This window comes from Ovis aries, chromosome 1, assembly GCF_016772045.2.
Source record: "Ovis aries strain OAR_USU_Benz2616 breed Rambouillet chromosome 1, ARS-UI_Ramb_v3.0, whole genome shotgun sequence".
NCBI classification, from domain to species: Eukaryota; Metazoa; Chordata; class Mammalia; order Artiodactyla; family Bovidae; genus Ovis; species Ovis aries.
Window position 1 is genome coordinate 31311518 of NC_056054.1, and position 26511 is coordinate 31338028.

At 40.9% G+C, this 26511-nt stretch overlaps 1 protein-coding gene across 8 annotated transcripts in view; it reads right to left on the reverse strand.

Moving 5' to 3' along the window:
- FYB2 (FYN binding protein 2) overlaps window positions 1-26511 on the reverse strand; it is a 132451-nt gene that overhangs the window by 41900 nt on the left and 64040 nt on the right. For 5 of the 8 annotated variants that reach the window (XM_060409639.1, XM_060409640.1, XM_042248610.2 and 2 more), the window contains exons 5-7: window positions 12036-12136; window positions 4863-4897; window positions 2309-2340 (exon numbers count right to left, since the gene is read on the reverse strand). In XM_060409639.1, the coding sequence (XP_060265622.1) occupies window positions 2309-2340; window positions 4863-4897; window positions 12036-12136 (168 nt within the window). The remainder of the gene's footprint in view (window positions 1-2308; window positions 2341-4862; window positions 4898-12035; window positions 12137-26511) is intronic. The other 3 variants (XM_060409649.1, XM_060409627.1, XM_060409638.1) reach the window with 1 other exon arrangement.

Below are 26511 nucleotides of genomic sequence, written 5' to 3' on the forward strand. Positions count from 1 at the left end.
TTGCCATGCAAGTGAAATGTGATAAAAATGTTGAAAGCCTAACGCTGCTTCCAGCATGTAACTGGCTCTCCTAACTGTCAGTGTCCTCTTCTTCATCACAGCATCTGCCGAGTTGGAATTACCCAAGGCTTCTCTTCCCATTGCTGACGTTTTTCCTAAGGCATTTACCTGCCTTGCTGATGTGCATGTCCTCTGTAATCCATCTTTTATCCCCCGGGTTTTGTCCAGTAGTTTCTACATGGCTGGATCTCCATAAATAACTGTCAAATTACATTTAATGTTGTGACTCCTAGGAATGCTAGGGGTATATTATTTCTGCTTTAAAACTCTTTTGTGGCTTCCGCTGACTTATAGAATAAGGTTTAAAACTGTGCCATCCAAGAGGTCACTGTTCCCATGTGACTTTTGAACATCTGAAATGCGTATGGTCCAAACTCAAGCTGTCTGTGTAAAATACATCTGGATCTTTAAGACTTGGTGTGAAGAAAAGGATTTAAAATATTTCAGTAGAAACTTTAATGCTGATTACATGGTGAAATGATAATGTTTGGGATATATTAGGATTTTTTTTTCTTTTTTGCTTTTTAGAAGATAGCTACTAGAGACATTTTAAGTGACATATGTGGTTTGCTTTATATTTCCACTGGACAGGATTGGTCTGAATGATTAATTAGGGAATGCAGGTCCTCCTGGATCTGGCTCTGTATATGATCTCATTCCTGCTGCTCCGCACTGCACTTTATGCTCAAGCATCATCCAGCTCTTCGTGGACACCTGTACTGGCCTCACTGTGCAATACTGCGTCTTTGCCCCCCACTGTGTCCCCTGCCTGGAACAGGCATCCTGCCATTTTCACCCAGCCAGTTCCTACATGTTTTCATGATTCAGCTCAGCTGTCACTCTTGCAGAAAGCATGCCTACCACCTCACTTCTGTGTTTTCATAACTTTTAACAGTGATTATCTGATATTGTAAATTCCTACTTCCACAGTCATTTTCCCCTCCAAGTGACCCCCTCACCCCTACCACTCTGGTCTTCATTCTTAAACTGAACTAAGTATAGGGAATACATTCTATTATTCATTTCTGTACCTGAGAATCTAGCAGTGTCTGAACAGAGAAAAAGCTCAATAAATGTGGAACTAAGTAGCTAATCATCTGACATGTGCTTACTCTGTGCCCAGCACTGTGTTAGGTGCCAAAGGGTAATCACAGGACTCCTGAATTCAAGGTCAGGCAGGAGCTCAAGGAGAGAGATGAAGCAGGGTTTTCCTCCATGATCCAGCTTGTGTGTTTTTAGCCTCAGCCAGGAAATGCTGATACATGCTCCTCCAGAGCTCACAGGCCATGTTTATTTGAAGGCATTATAAATAACTTCCACGGGTGGGTGGTGAGAGAGACAGGCAGGCTCCGAAGGATCAGGCAAAAGCACTGTGCAAACATGGGTGTGTCTTACAGCAACACCACAGGGAAGGGACTAGAGGAGGAGAAGGAGGAAGGCTTCTTACAGGAGGGGTCATTTGATGGTTAGTAGCTAAGTCTGCCAGATCATCAAGTTGAGCTGAATGAAGGAAATGAGCAAAGGCAAAGAGACCTGAAACAGCACGGTGCGTTTTGGAAATTGTCAATTCTTTGGGATCCACGTGATTGTCATATGCCTGTTTGACTGTATTTCTCTAACTGGGGAACCCCCAAGGGTAGTGGCGTGCTCTCTGTCACTGCCCCAGCCCCTGAAAGTGAAAGCTGCTCAGTTGCGTCTGACTCACTGTGACGCCATGGACTATGCAGTCCATGGAATTCTCCAGACCAGAATACTGGAGTGGGTAGCTGTTCCCTTCTCCAGGGGATCTTCCCAACCCAGGGATCAAACCCAGGTGTCCCACATTGCAGGTGGATTCTTTACCAGCTGAGCCACAAGGGAAGCCCAAGAATACTGGAGTGGGTAGCCTATCCCTTCTCCAGTGGCTCTTCCTGACCCAGGAATCGAACCAGGATCTCCTGCATTGCGGGCAGATTCTTTACCAGCTGAGTTACCAGGGAACCCCCAGCCCTTGTGGTTAGCAAATGGCCAGCATGTTGGGGACTCAGCAAGCCTCTGCTGAGTGAGTATAGAGTGAGCTAGAATGAGGTGAACCCAAAAGGCCAGGCAGGACCCTTGAGCACCTTCTCTGTACCAGACACCTTGCAGGGTACTAGGGGTGCTGAACCAGGTCAGGCACTAGAGACAACTGGCCCATTAAGGAAAAACAGTTCTGTCATCAGAGGGTCAGTGGCTAATTAATGCTTTTCCTTTTGAAGATAAAACTCACCTAAGTTCTTGATGGTAAAAACTCTTGCAAGCCTGAAAGTAAAGAGAAAAATGGTTATTTTCATAAATCTACCCACATCAAACCCCAACCAGGCCTCTGTTGTTTGGTTACAGATCATTAGAGACATGACCAAAGGGTGAGGCCTCAGTACAAAGCAAAGTAGATGCTGACAACAAAATGCTTCATGAACTGTTGCCAGTGGAGCTGAAGATCAGTCAAAAAAAACCAAAAAACAAAAAACAGGCATTTCTAAAGTCATGGTGCATGCCAGAGGTAATGTATAATTTGACTTAGAAAATTAAGTTGTTCTCTGCATGCCCATCTAGGAATGCATCTGTAGAATAAAGAACTTTTAAACCCCATGAGGAAATACGAATTGTGATATTTGAGCAACGTTCCAGTGAGCAAAATTGGTACAGGCTTTCTTCCTTTCCTAATCACACACCACCTGATCAAAACCCAGCTCGTGTGTGATCTAGACTTGGCACCATTAAACTTAGGCCCCAGTGGCCACAACCTAGCCCTCATTTAGTCATTTGTCATATATCATTCACAATCTGGAATCTAGCCAAGAACCCGAAGAGAACAGAAAATAAGCATCCAAAACGCTGCTGCAGAGTCCACGCCCAAGAGCTCACATCCCTTCCTTTGAGGAGAGGCTCCCGGTTTGCATTCAGGGACCACTGGCTCTCATTTTCCACACAATTCTAACAGACTGGATGGCAACACTTGTAGAAAGACAAGGTAGAGGGACCTTGCTTTATATCTCTGCTACATTACTCACAGTTATTCAACCTCTTTGAGCCTTGAGTTCTCATCTGTAAAAAGCAGTGATGCCAGCTCACAGGGTGGCTGTGAGGATTACATGATGCCATGCATACACAGGTGAAAAAATGAAAGTGTTAGTCACTCAGTCGTGTCCGACTCTTTGTGACCTCATGGACTGTAGCTCGCCAGGCCCCTCTGTCCATGGGATTCTCCAAGCAAGAATACTGGAGTGGGTAGTCATTCCCTTCTCCAGGGGATCTTCCCCACCCAGGGATCAAACACGGGTCTCCCACATTGCAGGCATATTCTTTGCATCTGAGCCACCATACACACAGGTACCTGCCCCTAGACAAGGACCTGGTATGTACTGGACCACATGGAAACCCACTGCTGGACACAAAGAGGTTGACAGGAGAAGGAAATAACAGTTGATAGAAATAATAAAACAACTACAGCATATAGACAATGGCAGTTTGGTGTGAAGGCAACTCATTCTGAACACCTACAAGGGCCCAAGAGCATCTCAAGAAAAACATGAACAGTGCCCATTCAGCCCCTTATGTTTCAGAGAACTCCAAGTCAACAAGAAATGGAGAAATCAGATTCCAGCCACCGAGCTCAAAAACATGAGATGAACATAATATATGTCTGAAGGTTGAAAGAAAAATATTTTCATGCGTTTTAAATTTTGAATGGGATAAAATTGTGGTTATTTGGAAAGCTCCATTGTGCAGAAAAGTTTATCATTTGCTGATACTGCCAGGTAAGTGAAGCATCTTTCTACTTTCATTAATAGTAATGATTAATAATATTAATGATTGATTATTATTTATGATTGATTAATATTAATAATACTAATGATTAATAATCATTTCTAGTTTTATATTTCTAAAGTGTATCACAAATGAACAATCCTTTTCAGTAATCATAAGAAAAGCAAAGCAGAAAGATGAAGGACCTCGAGTAAACGCACCCAGTGAGGAAGGAGTAGTACCTGAACTGACCCAGTTAAAACAGTAAGTAAGTACCTACTGTGTGCTGAGTGCTGGACTAGGTGTTCACCTGCTTCATCCAGCTTAGTTCACTCAGCAACTCGGTGGAACAACTGTTGGTCTCATTACTTATTGAGCAGCTACTACTGCACAAGGCTTATGCTTCCTGCCATTCCAGGGAACACACCATTTTACAGAAGACACAGCTGAAGCGCAGAGAGGTAAAGTGCCTGGGATAGATTCGAGCACTTACTGTTAAACTGCCTGAATTTACCTCTTTTCATTCTCACAATGACTTCTGATGGGGGTGTTCCTATGGCCACATGTGAGGAAATGGAGGTTCCAGGTCACATAGCCAGAAGCCAGAATCAAAGCCCGTGATTCTGCTTGGGCCCTAATCAAGTTGCTAGCACTATGCCCACCAGAAGTCCAAAAACTATGCCTTCAAGGGTCTGGTCATTCTCATGGAAGCACATGCTATACAAATTTGGCATGTGACGAGGAACTCCTCTCTCCTGAAGGGACAGTTATTAGAGGCCAGTTGGCACTGACCGCCTTACATCAGGTGCCAGGAATACGTAACTACCGCCTTCTCCCATCCTAACACGGTTTCCATCTCTGATCATACTGGGCTCAGACTTCAGAATCTTAGCAGGCAAAGTCTAAAAATGCCTCTGAAATTGCACAGAAACACAAAACGAAGAGCTTTCCTCCCTTATGAAGGAAACTACTTCAGAATCAACTCTGCACACTTGCTTTAGCTATGAAGCTGATAAGAAGAAAAGAAACTGTACCTTTTGGAGTTCTTCAATTCTGACTTCATAAGCTGCTAAAATAAACATGAGACAGTTATTTCAAGGCAATTTCTCACAGCATCCATTTCTTACACAGTACCCCCAGATTAAAGCAATTATGGACGGTGGCAGAGTTCAGTTTTCCCAACCCTCAGAACAATCAATGTATGGGAAGCCCGTCCACAAGGTTTAGGAAATTCTCAGGTCATTGATCATGGTATCTTTCCTTTGGGGATTTCAGGGATTGAAAGTACAGTCAATGAAAACATTTGAAACAGTTGTCAGTTTCCTTTTTGTTAAGCGGATTCATACTTCATTGTGAAGAGAAAGGACTGCAATTGAGTGGCAGCATTCAGAAGGCAGACTTGAAAGGAAAGGGAAAGGAAATAAGCCCACAAACCCCAGGTCCCACTTCATCAAATCCAACTCCACAGTGTGCCTAAAAGTGGCTCCATAAGCATTTTGTTTCCGTGGTACAGCTGGCTGTCAACTAAGGCTCAAATACCTTTCAGTTTTTCCAAAAGTTTTGTAGATTTTATTTAATGACATGATGCCAAATTTAATCATTAATTAATATAAGTAGTAGCAAACATTGGGGTTCAGAGCTCAGTCTTGCCATTTCCTACCTGTGGAATTACAGACAAATTACTTCCTTTTTTTGAACCTCAGATTGCTTATCAGTGAAATGGGGCCAACTGGTATCTGCCTTCCAGAGTTCATGGGAAGATTAAAGCAGATGATGTGAGAAATGTGACCCTAGCAGAGCACCAGACATTGTATAGAAAATGACATATTTTAAATAAAATTGCTGTTAATTTTTCTTTGCTTAAAAGTTTTCTATGAACATTTCGCCTACTGATAGTACATAATCAATAAGACTTTCCCTGTTCCTTTTCTCTTTCTTGCTGCTGGAGTCCTAAAGATTTAGTTGACAGAACTGACCAAACAACAACACACATTTCTAAGCCATTTTTACTCTACATATACAGTTCATTCATAAATTATTTAAATGAAATCAGTTTCTGTTTAGGGACTATCTGCATGTGATTGTTGGCACAAGGACCTAAAATTCTGTGTGGCAGATTAATAACCTAAACTTTGGTAATTATACACTTATTTTCACCAATTTTTGAATCAACACATTTTATTCTACTACTTGTTTTAAAAACATTTAGGAATATCTGCTTATGATGCAGTTGGCCCCATCCTTTTCAAGTATGGATTTATTTTCCACTTTTAAAAAATGATAATCTCCTTTTCTCCCCCTCCTTCAATTTATTCACCCTTCTGTGTTTTTGAAAGAATTAACAAATCACAATATCTTCGCTTCTACCTGTCACCTGATGGGGAGGGAAATATTATTATTCTTAGAAATGAAAAAACCCAGGCCCAGAGAGAACTTACTTGCTAAGGCTAAGAAGCAAAGATAACACACACACAATTAATAATGCATTCATAACTTGATACTGTTTTTTTTTAAAATTTAAACAAAGTGGATGTTCTCTCAACAGTAAGTGTTGCCATCAAAACTTGCTCCCAAGTAGGAATATAAAGTTCAAATGATCATACCTCAAGGGGTCAGGAAAGGACTAGGAATTATAACAGGAGGATGTAACCCTCACATCAGAGCCCTCACTTAGCTTCCACGGGGAATTAACTCTCTTCCCACTGAATGGCTTTGTCCCAGCTGGGAGGAAAATGACAAACGGCAGAAGCTGGTCTTCAGCAACCCTTCACCTGTACCCCAGTACGGCACACTAGTACCACATCAAGGCCATGTCTTCCAGACCCTCAGCTCTTTGTCCAGAGTAACTAACCGGGAAACTCCCTGCGTGAGTTTCTAACTCCCTGCGTCACTTTGCAAAAGTCCCTTTCCCATGTTTTACACCAGGAGGTGAGACAATTATTACTAATATTAGAACAATAATAATAATTAAAAAAAATAGCTGACAGGTTCTTTTTTTCATGATAATCACTACTATATCTGATATACTGATGAGGAACAGACACTCAGAAAAGTGAAATAACTTGCCCAGGGTTGCTCAGTAAGGAAATAGCTTTCAACCTGTCTCCTAGCCATGGAATCATTCATTCATTTAAACACAATATTCAGTCAGTTCAGTTCAGTCTCACAGTCATGTCCGACTCTTTGCGGCCCCATGAATTGCAACACGCCAGGCCTCCCTGTCCATCACCAACTCCTGGAGTTCACTCAAACTCATGTCCATTGAGTTGGTGATGTCATCCAGCCATCTCATCCTCTGTCATCCCCTTCTCCTCCTGCCCCCAATCCCTCCCAACATTAGAGTCTTTTCCAATTAATCAACTCTTCACATGAGGTGGCCAAAGTACTGGAATTTCAGCTTTAGCATCAGTCCTTCCAATAAACACCCAGGACTGATTGCCTTCAGAATAGACTGGTTGGATCTCCTTGCAGTCCAAAGGAATTTCAAGAGTCTTCTCCAACACCACAGTTCAAAAGTATCAATTCTTCGGCACTCAGCTTTCTTCACAGTCCAACTCTCACATCCATACATGACCACAGGAAAAACCATAGCCTTGACTAGACGGACCTTTATTGGCAAAGTAATGTCTCTGCTTTTGAATATGCTATCTAGGTTGGTCATAACTTTTCTTCCAAGGAGTAACGGTCTTTTAATTTCATGGCTGCAATCACCATCTGCAGTGATTTTGGAGCCCAAAAAAATAAAGTCTGACACCGTTTCCACTCTTTCCCCATCTATTTGCCATGAAGTGATGGGACCACATGCCATGATCTTCGTTTTCTGAATGTTGAGCTTTAAGCCAACTTGTTCACTCTCCTCTTTCACTTTCATCAAGAGGCTTTTAGTTCCTCTTCACTTTCTGCCATAAGTGTGGTGTCATCTGCATATCTGAGGTTATTGATATTTCTCCCGGCAATCTTGATTCCAGCTTGTGCTTCTTCCAGCCCAGCGTTTCTCATGACGTACTCTGCATAGAAGTTAAATAAGCAGGGTAACAATATACAGCCTTGACGTACTCCTTTTCCCATTTGGAACCAGTCTGTGGTCAGGAAGCAAACACAATATTACAGGAGCATAAACGAAACTTCTCTGGTTGACGTTATCCCCAGGGGTTTCCAGGACCCCCTTAGGACAGCTCTTGGCTCTAGGAAGCACAGTCTGAAAGGCACTGTCTAGATGAGCTCTGAGGACAATTCCACAGAACTTTCGAACAGCCTAAATCCTGCTTCCCATCACCCAGTTGGTATGAAAGGGTGAAGTTTCAGGAAGTCACATTTTCTGAGCTAGGCACCCTGAGGGGGTGACCTTCTGTTTTTCTTGGCATTGTTCAAGAGACAGACTTACCCAAAGGTGATGGCAAAAGCCTTCTCCTCCTTTCCTTCTCCCCCTCTTTTTCCTAGAAAGGTTGTATTTAAAGATTCCTCACCCTTGGTGAGCAGGGGAAGGAAGAAATCTATTCTGAGCTAATTTTTTCTCCAGGTTTACTGATTCTTCTGTTCCCTCCACTCTGCTATTGAGCTTTTTTTTTTCTTTACTGTACTTTTTAGTTCTAAAATTTCCATTTGTGTTTTCTTCACATCTCCCATGTCTCTGCAGAGATATCCCCTATTTTTGGATAAGACTTTTTTCTCAATTTGCTTCAATCATATTTATAATTCTCACTGAAGCATGCTTATAATAGCTGCTTTAAAGCCTTTGTCAGACAATTCTAACACTTCAGTCATCCCAACGTTGGCATATGTCAGTCATCTCTTTTTGCTTAAGTTGAGACTTTGCTGGCTGTTGGTGTGAGTGATTTTCCATTGCACTGTGACCTTTTAGAGTATTATGTTGCGAGACTCTGGATACTATTTACGCCTTCTGTTTCAGCTAGGACGGCAGCAGAAGTACGGAGGACTGCCTTTTTCCTGCCAGGTGGGGGTAGAAGTGTAGGCTCCCCATTTCTTGGTCTTGTTGATATCCAAGTAAAGCAAGGGCTCCTCATCACTTCTGAGCAGGAGTGGGTGCTCTGGCCCCCTGCTAAGCTTCTGCTGGTAACACTCTGGCTGGGAGGGGTGGGAGGGCTTGTTATCACTCCTAACATAGCCTCTACTGATCCCACAGGGAGAGGGTGCCTTATTGCTGAGAGTGTGTGAAGGTCTTGACCCTCCACAAGGTCTGCTCTGGTGCTATCCCAACAGGGAGGGGAAGGGACGCCTTGTTATTGCTGGGTGCAGGGCTGGAGTCCGCATCCCCATGTGCTCTTCACTGACCTTCACTGTAGGTGGAGTTTGTTACCCTGGCAGGGACGAAAGTCCCAGCTCCCTACTTCACCTTCTTGACCAGCAGAAGGGCTGGGGTGCATCATCACAGCCTGATAAGGGTGGATATCCAGGCTCCCCACTTGGCCTTGGCTGGTGGCAGTGGGGCCAGTTTGTTATTTTCTGTGACATTTAGCTGGGATAAAATAGTTGTTGTCTAGAGGCTTTCTGTTTTTCTAGGCTTCCCTTTTACTGGTCCTTTGGCTAGAAAGAGCAGGCTTCTGTTGGAGTTGCTTTGTCTGTGTCCTGTGGTGTTTCTGGGTTGCCAGCTTCTTCAGCTCTAAGGCTGGGATAAATGAAGCAAGAAGAAAACCCAGGGAGCTCACCACTTATCCTTCTTTGGGTCCAGAGGTGCCTAGCTGGTCTACCTTCTTTCTACCTTTTCACAGTGTTCTAGTTTTCTTATGTTTATATATAAAAATATACAATATAAATATATATGTATATATTTGTTTTAAATGTACAGTATCCAGGGGTTTTAGTTGTACTTAGCAGGAGCACTAAGGAAAAGCATATGTGCTCCATCCTCTCAGAGAAGAGTTCACTTGACTGTAATGCATTACCTTCTCAAACACACAGAACAGTTACACAAAGAAGATATTATATCCATTTAGTAGATAAATACACTGAGATTTGTACATCTTTCAAACAGTAAGTGTAAAGAGGATGAAACACATGGAGAAATGTCAAATGAACATGGACAAGTGGGGGTGAAATCGCCTATTTCCTTCCCTTTTTTCGCCTACAGGGGAATTACCCCTTGCCTCTTTAGAGAGGAGCAGGGAAAGGAGTGTGGGCTAAAACAGCATCCTTTCCATCCCAGACTGGGGTTCTCTGGCTTCTACAGAGAATCTCCTGGCAGGCTTCTGTCCTATCCCCCACAGGATGCCATCCTGGCTGGGGAAGCCCTCACCATCTGCGCCGTTCTCCCTCTCTCCCCACTTCCAATTGTCCTTTGCACAGTGACCTCTCAATTGCATCAGTGGCTTATTTTCTGAGCCCTTTCTCTTTTCAGTCATAAACACTTATCTCCTCAGGAGCACTGAGGGACACAAAGGATTCCTCGGTGAAAGACTAAGGAGAGGCCTGGGTTAGCAGTTCCTTCATTGGGTACCCCGAATAATATCCCCAACAGCCCCACCTTGAACATCTGTGGCCTGGAGAGAACACATTCAGGCCTCTGGTCCAGCTTCCTTCCTTCCAGTCCTCAGCTTCACTCTACACACGAAGGACCTTGCCTGTGTCACCCTTATCCTCTCCTGCCCCACCATAAATAGGTCTCTCTTTAGCTCCATCTGTTCTGAGCTGGAAGGACCCAGGGAAGAGACCCAAGCAGCATCTTAGAGACCCACCTGCAGGAGGGCATTCTGGGGGTCTCCTGAAGTCCAGAGGGAAGCTGCAGGGGAGCATCCCCTTGGCCCTGTGAGCAATTGGCTTTGTAGGAAAACATGCACCTGGGATGTAGTCCAACTGGGGCTCACAACCTTTCTATTCAAAGTGCAGTCTGTGGACCAGTGGCATCAGGGTGCCTTTAGAAATGCAGAATCTCTGGCCCAACCCAGAGCAACTGACCCAGAATCTACATTACAACAAGATGCCCAGAAAATTCACATGCACATTAGAGTTTAAGAAGCCTTGCTTTTAAGGCAGGGGCCTAGGCACCCCAACTATGAGGCAGTACTGCCTTCTGGGTTGATGCAGACAGTAGTTCCACTTCTTAAGCTAGTATTTTACAAGCCAGTTTGGAGAATCTAGAGCTTACTCAGTCTAGGAGAAAGTTTTTCTGGTAGTTCTTTGACCCCTTATTTCCTGGGGGGAGAATGGAAATTTCAGTGGGTTCTAACTCTTACCCATGAACTTCCTAAGCACGTGTTCCCAGGCAAATGACTTCCTCTCCCAGAGCCCTGGGCTTCCTGTCTGTACAATAAACAGGTTGAAGGAGGGGATCTCTAACTCTCCTCTCAGGGAAGTCAAACACGCTTGAATGAGAAGCAGCATAAAACTATGGGAAAAGCATGGATCTTACAGGCAGTCTGGGCCGTTGCACAGTATAGCCCTTCCACATATTACTTGTGTGACCGTATGCAGCTCAGTCTCTCTAATTTTCAGTTTTCTGTCTCTAAAAGTGGGTGAATACAATGGCTATATCAACAGGCACGTGCACAGAGGACCTTTAACAGGACTGTGGCCCACAGCACAGCTCAGTAAATACTAGTGTTTATTCCAGCACTAATATTTATGCCTTTTGTAGAGAACTGGTTGATTCTATTGATATAGGCAGAACAAAGACACAGAATCCTGAAGAGATGCTATGAGTTTCTGATTCTTCACCATCTTGCCTGGGACAGTCTTTTTTCATGGAAAGGTCTGAGCTTTGTCAGTAATACCAGAGGCAGGAAGACCCAGCTCCGAACCAGTTGTCAGATCCATTTAATGAATCCTCTGCTCCTATTCAGGCTAAACACAAGGACCTCATTCCCCTAGTCTGTTATCTCCCTTTTCCACAGGGAGTTACCGGGGGACTTCAAGACAAACATCAAGAGAAGAGAGATGAAGTTTCCATGGCAGGAGAAGGAAGAAAAAATGAATCACCATAACTTGGTTTTCCCTCCCATATATCTACAAAAGGCAGAATGTCTAAGCAGATTGGTGAAGGAAAGGAGACAGTAATGAGGAGGCAGCACTAGGGGCTGGGAGATAGCACTGACGCAGAGCTGGGTTTATGTATATAGTTAAGAGGAGAGAAACGTGACAGTAAAGCGCATGGTTGTTAACTTTTAAACTTAGAGTTAGCTGGGGGAAATACCATTTTGGACATATTTTCATTCCATACAGGATTACAATATTAATTGGCTTAGCACACTTACAATCAGCAAAATTTTTTGCGGTGCACAGGTTAATGGAGTTGCTGGAGTGTCTCAGATAGGAAATTGTTGCCTCATAATTATGTGGTTCTTCAAATTCAGCACTGAGAAGCGTGGAGAAAAAAAGGTTACTTAAAGCAAAACATTTTTAAAACACATTTTCAAACTCTGGGTATTTTTTTCCTCATTAGAGAAGTAATATAAGTAAGTCTGGCCAATGTGGTGACCTATGGCCAACATGGAAGGCACACCACCCCCACTTTAAATACAGATTTCTGGATGAAATATAACAGTGTAAAGAATTATATCAAGAACCCATAATTTACCTAGAGATCAGTAAGGTGAAAACCTCCAGGTGCCAGACAGAGAGGAGATTCGCAATTAAAGTGTCAGTGAGAACTGCAGCCAAGGGGCTCCATGGGAAACTGGGACCAAATAAAAAAAATCCCAGTGACTAGATGGCTGGGGGTTTAAATTCAGTCTGAGCCATAGGCCTCAACTGAATGGGAAGCTGGAACTGAGCTAAAAGAATAAGGTCCAGGATCACAAAACGCCATCTCATCCGTAAAACTGATCGTAATAACCATGCAACCTCCCAAGGAGCAAACAGGAAAGCCTCCTATCTGAGGAGGGCAGTTGTAGCTCCAAGAGTCACCCAGGAGAAGGAAGAAACTCTGCAGCCCAGCACCGAGGGCACGGGGTTCTGAATGCATACTATGTATGTTCCTGAGACACGGAGCCAACCTGCTGTTAGAAGCCAAATCCACCCCCCGCCCCCACCAACACCGGCCCCCCTGTAAAGGAAACCTGAAGTCATTCTGTAAAGATGCTCCCATACTCATAGCACCTGTGGTTTCCCAAGGGAAGAATCCCCACTCAAAACAGGCTTATAATGGAAAACTGCTAATCACACAAGAAGATGAGCCACTATAGGTAGTCAAAAGATTGAATGAAGAGACTGTTGTTCAGAGTGGAGTAAGCCAGAAAGAGAAAAACAAATATCATATATTGACGCATATATGTGGAAACTAGAAAAATAGTACTGATGAAAATATCTGCAGGGAAGGAATAGAGATGCAGACATAAAGAACAGATTTGTGGACACAGCAGCAGCAGGAGACAGTAGAATGAAATGAGAAAGTAGCACTCACATATATACACTACCCCGTGTAAAACAGAAAGCTAGTGAGAAAGTGGAGGTGAAAGTCGCTCACTCATGCCCGACTCTTTGCAACTCCAGGAACTATACAGTCCATGGAATTCTCCAGGCCAGAAGACCGGAGTGGGTGGCCTTTCCCTTCTCCAGGGGGTCTTCCCAACCCAGGGACCAAACCCAGGTCCCCCACAGTGCAGGCAGATTCTTTACCAGCTGAGCCACAAGAGAAGCCTAAGTATACTGGAGTAGGTAGCCTATCCCTTCTCCAGCAGATCTTTTCCGATTAATTTGCCAAATTTCCCTAAAATTTGGCAAATTCCCACCCAGGAATTGAACCAGGGTCTCCTGCATTGCAGGTGGATTCTTTAGCAACTGGGCTATCAGAGGCAATAGCTAGTGGAAAGCTGCTATATGGTACAGGGAGCCCAGCCAGGCACTCTGTGGTGATCAAGAGGAGTGGAAAGGGAGAAGGGAGGAAAGTTCACAAGGGAGGGGATATATATATATATATATATGTAGGTATGTATGTATATATGTATATATGTATCTATGTATATATATATGTATATATGTATGTATGTATATATATATGTATGTATAAATAGTTATGGCTGATTCACACTGTTTTACAGCAAGAACCAACACAACACTGTAAAGCAATTACCTTCCAATTAAAAAATAAATTTAAAAAAGAATACAGTAGAATTAAGATGCTAAATAATAATTATTGAAGATTGTGAAACAGGGCCATGAGAATTATTCTCAGGCACCATTCAGGAGCAGGATAGAGATTTTCTTTATCATTAGACTTAGTTAACTGTGGATGTCAAACTTTGTCACCACAAAAAGAATAGAAACAGAATATTTAACTTCTTAAGTGGTAGAAGTTCAGTTCAGTTACTCAGTCATGCCCGACTCTTTGCAACCTCATGGAATGCAGCATGCCAGGCCTCCTTTTTCATCACCAACTCCCAGAGTTTACCCAAATTAATATCCATTGAGTCAGTGATGTCATCCAACCATCTCATCCTCTGTTGTCCCCTTCTCCTCCTGCCCTCAATCTTTCCCAGCATCAGGGTCTTTTCAAATGAGTCAGCTCTTCACATCAGGTGGCCAAAGTACTGGAGTTTCAGCTTCAACATCAGTCCTTCCAATGAATATTCAGGACTGATTTCCTTTAGGATGGACTGGTTGGATACCCTTGCAGTCTAGAGGACTCTCAAGAGTCTTCTCCAACACCATAGTTCAAAAGCATCAATTCTTCAGTGCTCAGTCTTCTTTACAGTCCAACTCTCACATCCATACATGACTACTGGAAAAACCATAGCCTTGACTAGACAGACCTTTGTTGGCAAAGTACTATCTCTGCTTTTTAATATGCTGTCTAGGTTGGTCATAACTTTCCTGCCAAGGAGTGAAAGTCTTTTAATTTCATGGCTGCAGTCAACCATCTACAGTGATTTGGGAGCCCAAAAATAATAAAGTCTGACACTGTTTCCACTGTTTCCCCATCTATTTGCCATGAAGTGATGGGACCAGATGCCATGATCTTCATTTTCTGAATGTTGAGCTTTAAGCCAACTTGTTCACTCTCCTCTTTCACTTTCATCAAGAGGCTCATTAGCTCTTCTTCACTTTCTGCCATAAGGGTGGTGTCATCTGCCTATCTGAGGTTATTGAGATTTCTCCTAGCAATCTTGATTCCAGCTTGTGCTTCTTCCAGCCTAGCATTTCTCATGATGCACTCTGCATAGAAGTTAAATAAGCAGGGTGACAATATACAGCCTTGACATACTCCTTTTCCTATTTGGAACCAGTCTGTTGTTCCATGTCCAGTTCTAACTGTTGCTTCCTGACCTGCATACAGGTTTCTCAAGAGGCAGGTCAGGTGGTCTGGTAGTCCCATCTATTGAAGAATTTTCCACAGTTTGTGGTAATCCACACAGTCAAAGGCTTTAGCATAGTCAATAAAGCAGAAATAGATGTTTTCTGGAACTCTCTTGCTTTTTTGATGATCCAGTGGATGCTGTCAATTGATCTCTGGTTCCTCTACCTTTTCTAAAACCAGCTTGAACATTTGGTAGTTCATGGTTCATGTATTTTTGAGGCCTGGCTTAGAGATTTTTGAGCATTACTTTACTAGCGTGTGAGATGAGTGCAATTATGCGGTACTTTGAGCATTATTTGCCATTTCCTTTCTTTGGGATTGTAATGAAAACTGACCTTTTCCAGTCCTGTGGCCACTGCTGAGTTTTCCAAATTGGCTGGCATATTGAGTGCAGCACTTCCACAGCATCATCTCTTAGGATTTGAAATAGCTCAACTGGAATTCCATCACCTCCACTAGCTTTGTTTGTAATGATGCTTCCTAAGGCCCACTTGACTTCACATTCCAGGATGTCTGGCTCTAGGTGAATGATCACACCATCGTGATTATCTGGGTTGTGAAGATCTTTTTTGCATAGTTCTTCTGTGTATTCTTGCCACCTCTTCTTAATATCTCTGCTTCTGTTGGGTCCATACCATTTCTCTACTTTATTGTGCCCATCTTTGCATGAAATGTTTCCTTGGTATCTCTAATTTTCTTGAAAAAAATCTCTAGTCTTTCCCATTCTATTGTTTTCCTCTATTTCTAAGTGGTAGAAGGAAAATACTAAATGAGAAAGATTCAATATTAAGAAGGCAGGAAAGGATAAATGAACATAAGGCAGTTGCATGGTAAGTCTAAAACATAAAATATAATAGGAAAAAGTCCAGACTGATCAAGAATCACCAAAAAATGCACATAGATTAGTCTACTGTAAGGAAAATGGAGAGTATCTGACTGGATGTTGGAAAAATCTTGGTAATGCTGTTAAAAATTGCCAGATAAACCAAAGCTCCCATATCAATGGAGAAAGCGTATAAAGCAAACTTTCCAAAAGAAAGCTTAGGTAGATGTATTAATATCAGACCACACTTTAGCATGACTGATCAAGACAATGTGGGAAGGCACACATATATCTGTACACACACAAACTACAGAAATGAAAGGGGACAAAACTAGAGCTTGTTCCAGACTTTCAGAAATCTAAGAAAAAAATTAAGATCAGCTCTCTGCCAATACATTTGAAATTTTAGGGAAATTTGGCAAATTAATAGGGAAATATAAAATTACCACAGAGACTGAAGGAGAACCAGAAACACTAGTAGGCCAACAAACCATTAAAGGGCTCGGATCAATCGCCCTCACACCCACCTCCACACTCAATGCATCTCTCTCCTTTTCGTCCACTATGTTTTATGAGAAAATTTTAGCAAAGTTTCAGAGGATAAAAAAAGAGAAAAACTACTTTACTCATTTTCAGAGGATAGTGTAATTTTGATATGAAAATTACAAAAAGTTCAAACAATGAAATAAAAATAAAGCCCAGTTTCATGTAAGAAACTTTAGTCCAAACTCACTAAGTACTAAATAAATGAATTAGTATTAAAATCAGCTTAAGAATAACTAAAATTTATTCCAAGAGTTCAAGGAAGGCTCAATATCAGAAAATCTATCACTACAATGAATCACACTGAAACAATGAGAGAGAAAAACTCTCAACTATTTTAATAGATATAAAAAAATTTCCATGTAGATAAACTCTCTCAACTAGGTTAAATGCCAACAGATGCCACACTTAATAATGAAGTCTAATAAACTTTAGTTGATATCTAAACTCTATCAGGAATGCCTGAAATAGGAAAAAGTCAAATCCATAGAAAATTGAACAAAAGGATATGGAAGACATTACAGAAAAAAAAAAAACTGATCATTTATAAGAGTAAATTTGAAGTCATATGGTCAACAGGAAGATGGAGCCAAGACAATGAGAATCTCATTTACATCCGTCAGTTTAGCAAGAATCCCCTGACTGGAAAAGCACAACATTTGGCCAGAACACGGAGAAACTCTTTATACTGGTTTGAGAGGACAGCCACTTTGAGAGATAAGTTTTCAATACCTATTATAGTAAAACTGAAGTTTCTTATTATTATTTAGCAATTTCTACTTTAAGTAAATAACCTAGAGAAACTTGCTTATATTCACGGAAATACATAAGGATGATCACTGCAATGTCATTGGGAAATGTGAAGATAAGAAACAATTTCAATATCCCTCAGTCAGAAAATACATGAATTATGATACGTTCAGAGGTTAAAGCACCTGCCCACAGTGCAGGAGACCTGGGTTCAATCCCTAGGTTGAGAAGATCCCCTGGAGAAAGAAATGGCAACCCACTCCAGTATTCTTGCCTGGAAAATCCCATCGAGGGAGGAGCCTGGTAGGCTACAGTCCACGGGGTCACAGAGAGTCGGACACGATGAATGACTTCACTTTCACTTTCTTTCACATGATGAAATATATATAGTATGCAATTATAATGACTAAACTAGCTGTACATGCATCAGCATAGATAGGATATGAAAACAGCTTTGAAGAAATTCAAGTTTCAGAAGGATAAACAAGATGCTGTGCATACAAAAATGTAAAATTCTGTATCTTTAACAGACATCTGAGTTTGTAGCTGAAGAATAAGAAATGCAAATGGATACACTCTAATAGTCATAGTTGGAGTTGCTCTGGGAAGAAAGAAACAGGACTAGGAGTGAAAGGAAGAGGGCTTCCTACAATTTTATCTACAGCAAACGGAAAATCACTTCTTCACCTGGACTGTGGCTAGGCGAGAGACAAACGAATCGCCCATAACCCTTCCACCACCACACAAGTGAGCTCTTTTCGTTTTGGTATTCTTCCAGATTCCCACCCTATTTCTGTAGTTATAGACAGTGAAAAGGCTGGACTTCCTCCTCTGTTTCCCTACATTTTTTTTTAATATTATAAGCATATTCCACTCGATTTCCTATCTATATTTGACCACTTTGGTTATTTCAGGTTTTTCTTTCATAATCTCTGTAATATTTTAAGATATGGATGGACAGTTCATTTTGCTGAAGAGGAAAAATTATGAACTCTAATGCATCAGTAGTTTCTTCTCTCACTATTTTGTTTCCTTCCCTCTGCATAAAATAATCGAGAAAAATGTTCTTAAATTATAGACTATGCCATGCATCTTATGCTCCAGTGACCTAACAATCTCCATGGGTCTATGGTAAATTAACTTTATTAATTAGAAACAATTTGTGGAAATGTTGAAAGAAATGTCTAATCAATTTCTTGGACTACTTTTGTCAGAAATGAATAAATATCTGACTTCAGATAATCAGAAAGAATTTCAACAGAGCATTAAAAAAATCATCTTTCAGATCAGTTGTCTTTATAGAGAAGCAGTCCTAGCATTATGTTAAAAGGGAAAAAAGACACTGTACATGTATTTAAACTTCCCTTTCTGCCATCTGAGAATGTCTTTTATCTTTTTCCTGGTCCATTAAAATAAGATCTGAGATACACCTTGATGTAATATGACATGGGTCAATATAATGAACCTGGATTTCTGGGAAGAAATAATTCTATAATTTAAATATATCTATGCTTCAATTTCTTTGTTTCCACATTAATTACAATATTTGTGTACAGTCTGTATCTAGGACTTTAGACATCATTGGGAGGCATCACAGAATTACTGACAGACTCGGAGCTTGGGGTCAGACAGATTTGAATTTTAATCCTCTCTCTTCCATTTTCTAGTTTTAAAAGTATTGAATACATACCTTAAATCTTCAGTTTCCTACTCCACAAAACAGTAATAATAAAATCTACTTGAAAGGTATACTATAGATATTGAATGAAATATCTGCCCTCTGCATATAGGCATTCCATAAAAATTGTGCTACAAATTTATTATATTATTAAAATTACAGTATTTAAAAAAAGAAGTGCTGAGGTTTGCATTTTGCAAAGTTCCTTTTATTACTTGCATATAGCATCAGGTTTTTATCTTTTTTCTGACTTTCTTATAGAAAACCTCTAGTAATTTAAACATTGCATAATAAAATATGAATGCTTCTTAATGATACCTTCAACCTTATGTTCCTGGAGAAATAAGAACCCTGTAAATGCAGTGGAAATGTTAAAGATGACTTGTGAAAGCAAATATTTTCTAACTGTATTTGGACCCTTAGAAACCTATCTTCTAAACAGATTTTTGGGCTCTCAGGATGAAACACAGACTTGTGACTTCCTCTTGCCAAGTCCACTCCTGGGCCACCACCCTCCTTTGAAGAAAACCTCTGTATCAGACTGTACATGCTAGGAAAGCAGCTCACATAGCATATTCAAACACCAACTCACTTCGTCAAACAATGAAGTTTTCCACGACAGGATCAGCTGCTAATTTTTGAGGGTACTACATGCTGGACACTGTACCTAGATTCATCCTATCCACCTCTCACTGGTCGTGTGATCTCACTGGTTGGGTCACCAGCAGTTCAGTGGTGGAATAACTGAGTTAACATGTGGGAAATGCCTGACAGGCACCTTTCCATGCTCACCTTCTCCTATGCTACACTGCACAAGGATGAGTCAACAAGTTTCACTGCAAGACAGTTTCGGAAAATCTAAAGAACCTGAATTGAAATAGAAAAGACTGAGACTTAATGACAAAACCAGTGTGCCCTGCTTTTCATCTGTTTTATTAGGGGTGTGGACCTAAGTTGAAAATCCAACTTATTCCATTTTTTTCGATGGTGCACCAGTTCTAGAAGTAGGAAGAAGAGTTGTAGCTTAGCCAGCAGCTGCTCCCTGGGACATTCTACCGGTTCCTGGTGACAAGGAAGGATGAGACCATCTGATCTCTCAATTACCCAAAGTCCCAAAGTGGAAAAGTTTCTGTCTCCAATAAATACTTCTTGTAAGACTCACCTCCCCATAGGCTTTTACCCTAAGAAATTCCTGAATGAAAGAATTAATTCTTGAATCAAATGACTGGTAATTAGAATACAAACAATGGCATCCATTCTATCTAAACTGGATCTCGAAATGCATTAGTGCGAGGTTTACAAAATTGCATGGAAAATTTTTTATTTAAATTTTTCCTCATAAGCTATTCCAACCTCTGTCTTCTAAATATTAGATAATGGTTAAAAGATGAAGTAGTTACCAGAATGGCTATAAGGAGAGACACACTTCTGGAAATAGAGGCTTTTTGGGTAGAATCTCCACACCTCTAGCCAGCTTTACCTGGCTGTGACCCTGCATACATAGTTGGATCCAAGTCTCCTCCTCCTTTAATCCTGTTTCTGATGAGGATGAGCTGATTGTCATTATGCTGTGTTTAGCACAGTGCTTGGCACACAGAGTTCACTACTTCCATTTACAGTAACATTTACCACCATTTCCCCCTCTGCACACATTAACCACTTGGACTTTAGCTGCTACTGCCTCTATCACCAGTTCTTCCACTTCTACCATTTTTACATAACACACACACACACACACACACACACCCCTCTACATATGCATCTTTGTATTTGATTTTACTATCATTTTACACATGGGTTTATGTAGCCTATATATGTTTATGCACATATACATGTATACCCATGTGTATATGCATGCCCAGTTCCTACCCCTGCATGCTTCACAACTTCACAGATTCTACTGTGACTGTACAATAGCATCAACAGCAAACAATATCATTCAGCTCTGGACGCTAGGTATTTGCTTCTAATTCATGAATGGGTAAGTCAACTCTCTCTACATAAGGGCCACCAAAGTACAGTGACTAAAGGGATGGTTAATTTTATGTGTCAACTTGACTGGTCACAGAGTGTCCTGATAAATATTATTTCTAGAACTGTTTAGAGGGTGTTTCTGGATGAAGTTAGCATTTGAGTCAGTGGGCTCAGTAGAGCAGACTGCCCTCCCTAATACAAGTAGGCAATCCATTGAGGTGTGAACAGAGGCAAAAGAGGAGGAAAGAGGAATCCACTCGGTTTGTCCTGGCTCATCTGCTGATCTGGGTCATGTCAACTCATCTTCTCCTGCCCTTGGACTGCGATTTATCCCATCTGCTACTCTGTTCTCAGGCTGTTGGACTTGGAATTATACCACTGGCTTTTCTGCTTATAGATGGCAGATCATGGGACTTCTTAGCCTCTAAAACTGTGTGAGCCAATTCCTCATACTTAATAAATAATGAAATATTATATATGTCATATATGCAATCTAATATATAATGCATAAATACATAAAATACATACCCTACTGGTTCTGTTCCTCTGGAGAACACTGACTAATACAATGACCTTGTGAATGTTATTAGAGTAATCTCAGTTTCAGGAGTAATATTATTAACTTTGAAACTACTTTGTCAAACCACTGGTCTCATCCATAAGGAGGGCATGTCAACAATAATAATAGTTAATAACTTTTATTCCTTTACTTTGTGCTAGGCACTGTCCCAAGTATATATCTCAATTTATTTGATTCTCAATTGACCCTATGAAGATACTATCACTTTTTCATGTTCAAATGAGAAAACTGAGGCACAATCCAGGTCACAGAGTAGTAAGCAGCAGAGCAGAGATTAGAAGCTAGATATTTGAGTGCAGAATCTTGGGTCGCAATCACTCTGTTGCAGAATTTCTCGGAAAAATAAAAGTGCCAGCTGAGGTCAAACAGAGCATGAACACTCCTACGCAATGGAAGTCAGTGCAGGAGGAGGTCATCGGCACACACCGCAGAGAGGACCCAAGAGGACCGAACAAACTATGAAGCAAAGCCATGACGAGAGGCCATCGTGTGCGCTGAAGACGGGGACGCACAGAAGCGCCGAAATTTCTCACTCATTAACTCACGTGCCCTCATTCCCTCAAGCTCTATTCACGCTAATGTTACATACTTCTCTCCTTGAATCCTCTCAGTAGCACATGTGGAAACTGAGGCTTGGAGAGCTTCAGTAACTCACTCAAGACAGCACCACTGTGGGTTAGGAAAACAGGCCTTCTAATTCCTAGCCCATTGCTCTTTTCCTTGGAACTACAGGAACAAGGAAAAATGAGAAATGAAAATGATGAAGCCCAGAGTGATGGTGAAGGTCACAGAGCTTAAAAGTGGGTTTTAGATGATATTTTTCAAAATTTCGTTAGGCTGATCCAACGGTTTCACAGATCAATTCTTCTATATAGCAGTCAGTATATGGGGAACATGTGACAAGGCAGTTACTATATTTCTCTGTGCCTGATATTATCACTTATAAGAATAGTATTACTTAACCTTAATAGTATTACTTAACAGAATCAATGAAATCACTGATGAACTTGGGAACGACTCTTTAAACACACCCAGACTTCTACTAATATAACCACTAAGCAATTTCTCAATAATCCAGTAGCAACTTTCACTGCATGAATAAAAATGACCCCAAGCCCTCATTTTTATTATTAAGGCCAAGCTTGAAAATACCTGAATTTCAGAGTGTCTGCTTTGAGGTAGGATATCATATCTGAGAGCATTTGTTTTAAGAAGTGAAAGACAGGGTCATCCCCTGAGCTACTGGCAGGCTTTCCTAGGAAACAGACCTCCTGAAGCCGGCCGCTGCCTGCAGCCCTAGACATTGTTACAGGCAAACCCTGCACTCCAAACACATGACAAATTGCTGCCTTTTATCAAGTGTTTACAACATTGCTGGGAACTTTGTGGAATTATAGATGCTTATCTTGATCCTCACAGTGACCCAAAACAGGTAGGATTTATTGATTTCTCCATTTTCCCATGTGAGGAAATCAGAGGCCCAGAGATATTAAATAACTCTTCTAAGATCACACAGCTAGTGTGGAGCTCAAAAACATAAACCTAAGGCTATCTGACCACAAAGTCTATGCTCTTAACTCCTTATAACACACTCCTTCGATCTTCTTGTTTTCAAGTATTGCTGTGTTGTTCAATTTTTAAAGATCTCAAAATTATGTAGCTGGTAAGAAAGAAGTATTTGATTCTCTCCCTGCTTTCAAAGAATTTATAATTTAGACAGAGAGCTGAACTACACCCAAGAATCTAGAAAATAACAAAAATAGATTATATAATTGAGTCTCAAGCTAAGAACCATCTGAGTCCATTATATTATTCAGCCAGTATTGGCTGAACTATTATTACATGCTATGCAGACTGCCACTATGCATTCTAATTATGCCAAGTTACTGCGGTTCCTCGACACATCAGGATGTTTCTTGCCTCTGTGCTTTTTCTTGTGTGGTTCCCCTGCTTGTAACAACCTTGCTGCCAATGTCCTTTCCACAAACTTTCACTTTTTTTTTTTTTTGGTAATTTTCCTTTATTATGATAACTAACAAGTGAATAGGCCTTTTTTTAACACTACTTTTTTTGTTGGAGTACAGCGGCTTTACAATGTTGTTAGTTTCTACTGTACAGCAAAATGAATCAGCTATACATATACGTGTATCCTCTCTTTTGAATTTCTTTCCCATTTAGGTCACCACAGAGTATTCAGTAGAGTTCTCTGTGCTATACAGTAGCTCTTACTTATTCTTTAAGGCACTAATTAAGTATCATTTTTCTCTGGTCCTTCAACAGTTTATTCTCCATACAGCAGCCAGGATGATCTTTTAAAAAGATAGCTTAGACAACTTTGCTTATGCTATTTAATTTAAAAACAACAAAACAATGTTAATTCATGTTGATGTATGGCAAAAATCATCACAATATCATAAAGTAACTATCTTCTAATTAAACAAAAAGTAACAACAAAACCATTGAATGCCTCACGTGTATGATCTCAGCCCTAGCAACCTCTCCAAACTCCTTCCTACGACCCTCTTTCTCCCTCATTGCACTCTAACCACACTGGTCTCCTCTCTGTTTTACAAGGATGCCCTCCACTCTCCTACATCAAGGACTTTGCAAATGCTGTTCCTGCTTCCTGAAATGTTTCTGTATGGCCAGCTGCCTCTCAACCTCTAGGTCTCACCTTAGAAATGTGGCCGTGTCAAGTTATTTAGCCTGTGACTCACGTTTTCCCATTTATAAAATCTATAATCATTGTATTTACTTCTTAAAGATTGTCACAAATGAAATCATTCACATCCTTAGAACGGACACTATGTCAGCATTGACTGCTATTTCTAATACTGTCACTGTTTCATTGTTGTCACAAAGATTCCCTAGGCTATCTGCCTGTTTCTACCTGCTTCTTCACTATATGTTATTTACACAGCAACCAGACTGATCTTCCCCAAATAAATGTCAGCTCACTACCTGGCTTCCCAATGCATTTAGAGCAAAATCCAAACTCAGTCCATGGCTTCTAAGAATCACCACTACCACTGCCCTAGCACACTGAGTTTTAGCTCTACTCCTTGCCTTTTTCGTTCTTGAAAGTCATTGAGAGTGGTTCTTGCTTGAGAGTGCACCCTGGCTATCCCTCTCTTGGAACATCTTCCAGACCTCCATGATGGGGGCCCAAATGTCACCACTTCAGGAAGGCTTTTCCTGATGGTCCTCCACCTCCTTGGTTTCATTTCCAATCCCACTTTATTATCCTAATATGCTTTTTCCTTTATAAAAGTAGACTCACAGACACAGAAAACAAACTCGTGGTTACCAGTTGTAGGGGGAGGGTCAATACACGGGTGGGGAAGAAGGAGGTACAAACTATTGGATGTAAGGTAGGCTACGATGATATATTACACAGCAGAAGGAATATAGCCAATATTTGTAACAACTGTAAGTGGAGTGTAACCTTTAAAACTTATATATATATTTTTCCTCATAGCATTTACCACTGTTCAAGTAAGAACTACAGCCGTATCTTATTTGACCACCGTGTCATTTCTCTGTTATCATTGTTTTACTTGAGTGCCTTAGGAAAGGCATTCATTCCCTGGGATCTATTCTTCCTAGTCATAACATAGCTCCTAGACGTGATCACATAATCTGCTCAGCCCTAGAAGACACTTCTATTCCCCACTCTGTGTGGGGTAGAAATACCAAAAACACAAACACAAAAGTATGTTCCAAAGTACCAGGTTGAAGGAGGCCATCCAGACATTGAAAACAGGTTTATATTATCTTTTAAAGACTACTGTCAACATGAAAATCAAAATTAAATGTTTGGGAGAGAATATGGTGGACTCCTAAAATCTACCCACAGACCCTCACATGAGAGAAACATTGTACTATCTGAATCTATTCTCTTGAAATAAAGAGCTTCTCTGTTAGTGTCTGAATCAGAGATTTCCTGACTCAGGACTCCCCTCTGACTCTTAACAGGAAAAAAACCCATAGTTATAGCTAATGAATAAAATATTAGCCAACAGTCAACTCTGCTAAGTACTGACATAGACTCAGAGCTGATTGCTGCCCTGGGACTAACCTGCTTTGCTCACACACACAAATAGAAGCTGCTTATTCAAGAGGCATGCCAACTAGCTTGGTTTGCATGAAAGAGTGATGACAAAGGATAAACTCCAAAGAGTCATTTCATTAATGTGATATTAATATTCTAGAGAGAAGAAGAAAGGGTGAGGCCAAGGGTTGAAGAAACTAAGATTCACTGATCATCTTCTGTGTATTCCCGAGCTTTATATAATCTATATCATTTAGTCTTTGTGACAATCAATGAAGTAAATATTACTATGTTCACTTTAGAGACATGCATATCAAAGCTCAGCTGTTCACTGACTTGTATTAGAGGCAGGGTTGAACCCATGCTAATTTGTCTCTGGGCCTGTACTTGCTCCATCACACAATGCCGCTTATAAAGGGGCTTAGAAGTAAAAATGGCTATTGTAAATGCATTGAGTTCCTAAAAAGAGGATTACAAAATATATCTGCAGAGATACAGCAAAAACATAGGCCCCTGTTTTGTGAATAATGGTTAAAAACAATAAGAGTTTGAGATTAGGGAAGAATGTAGTCCTTAGATATTTTAAAAAACATCATGTAAAGAAAAAAGGGACTTCCCTGCTGATTCAGTGGTAAAGAATCACTATAGTTATAGTTAGCTATAACTAATCCTCATTAGCTATAACTATGGGTTTTTTCCTATTAGGAAGAGTCAGAGGGTAGTCCTGAGTCAGGGAATCTCTGATTCAGACACTAAAACAGAGAGAAGCTCTTTATTTCAGGGGATGCAGGTTCGATACCTGGTCAGGGAACGAAGGTCCCACATGCCTCTGAGCAACTAAGCCCTCGTGCCAAAACTAGAGAGGTCGTCCACTGAAATGAAAGATCTGCAGGATGCTATGAAGATCCCATCTGCCACAACTTAAGACCCAATGTGGCCAAATAAATAAAAAAATTTTTTTAAAGAAAGGAGTAGAGACGACATCCATTACATCAATCAGTAGATCCAGGATAGATGATTGAGTGTGTAGAGTAAG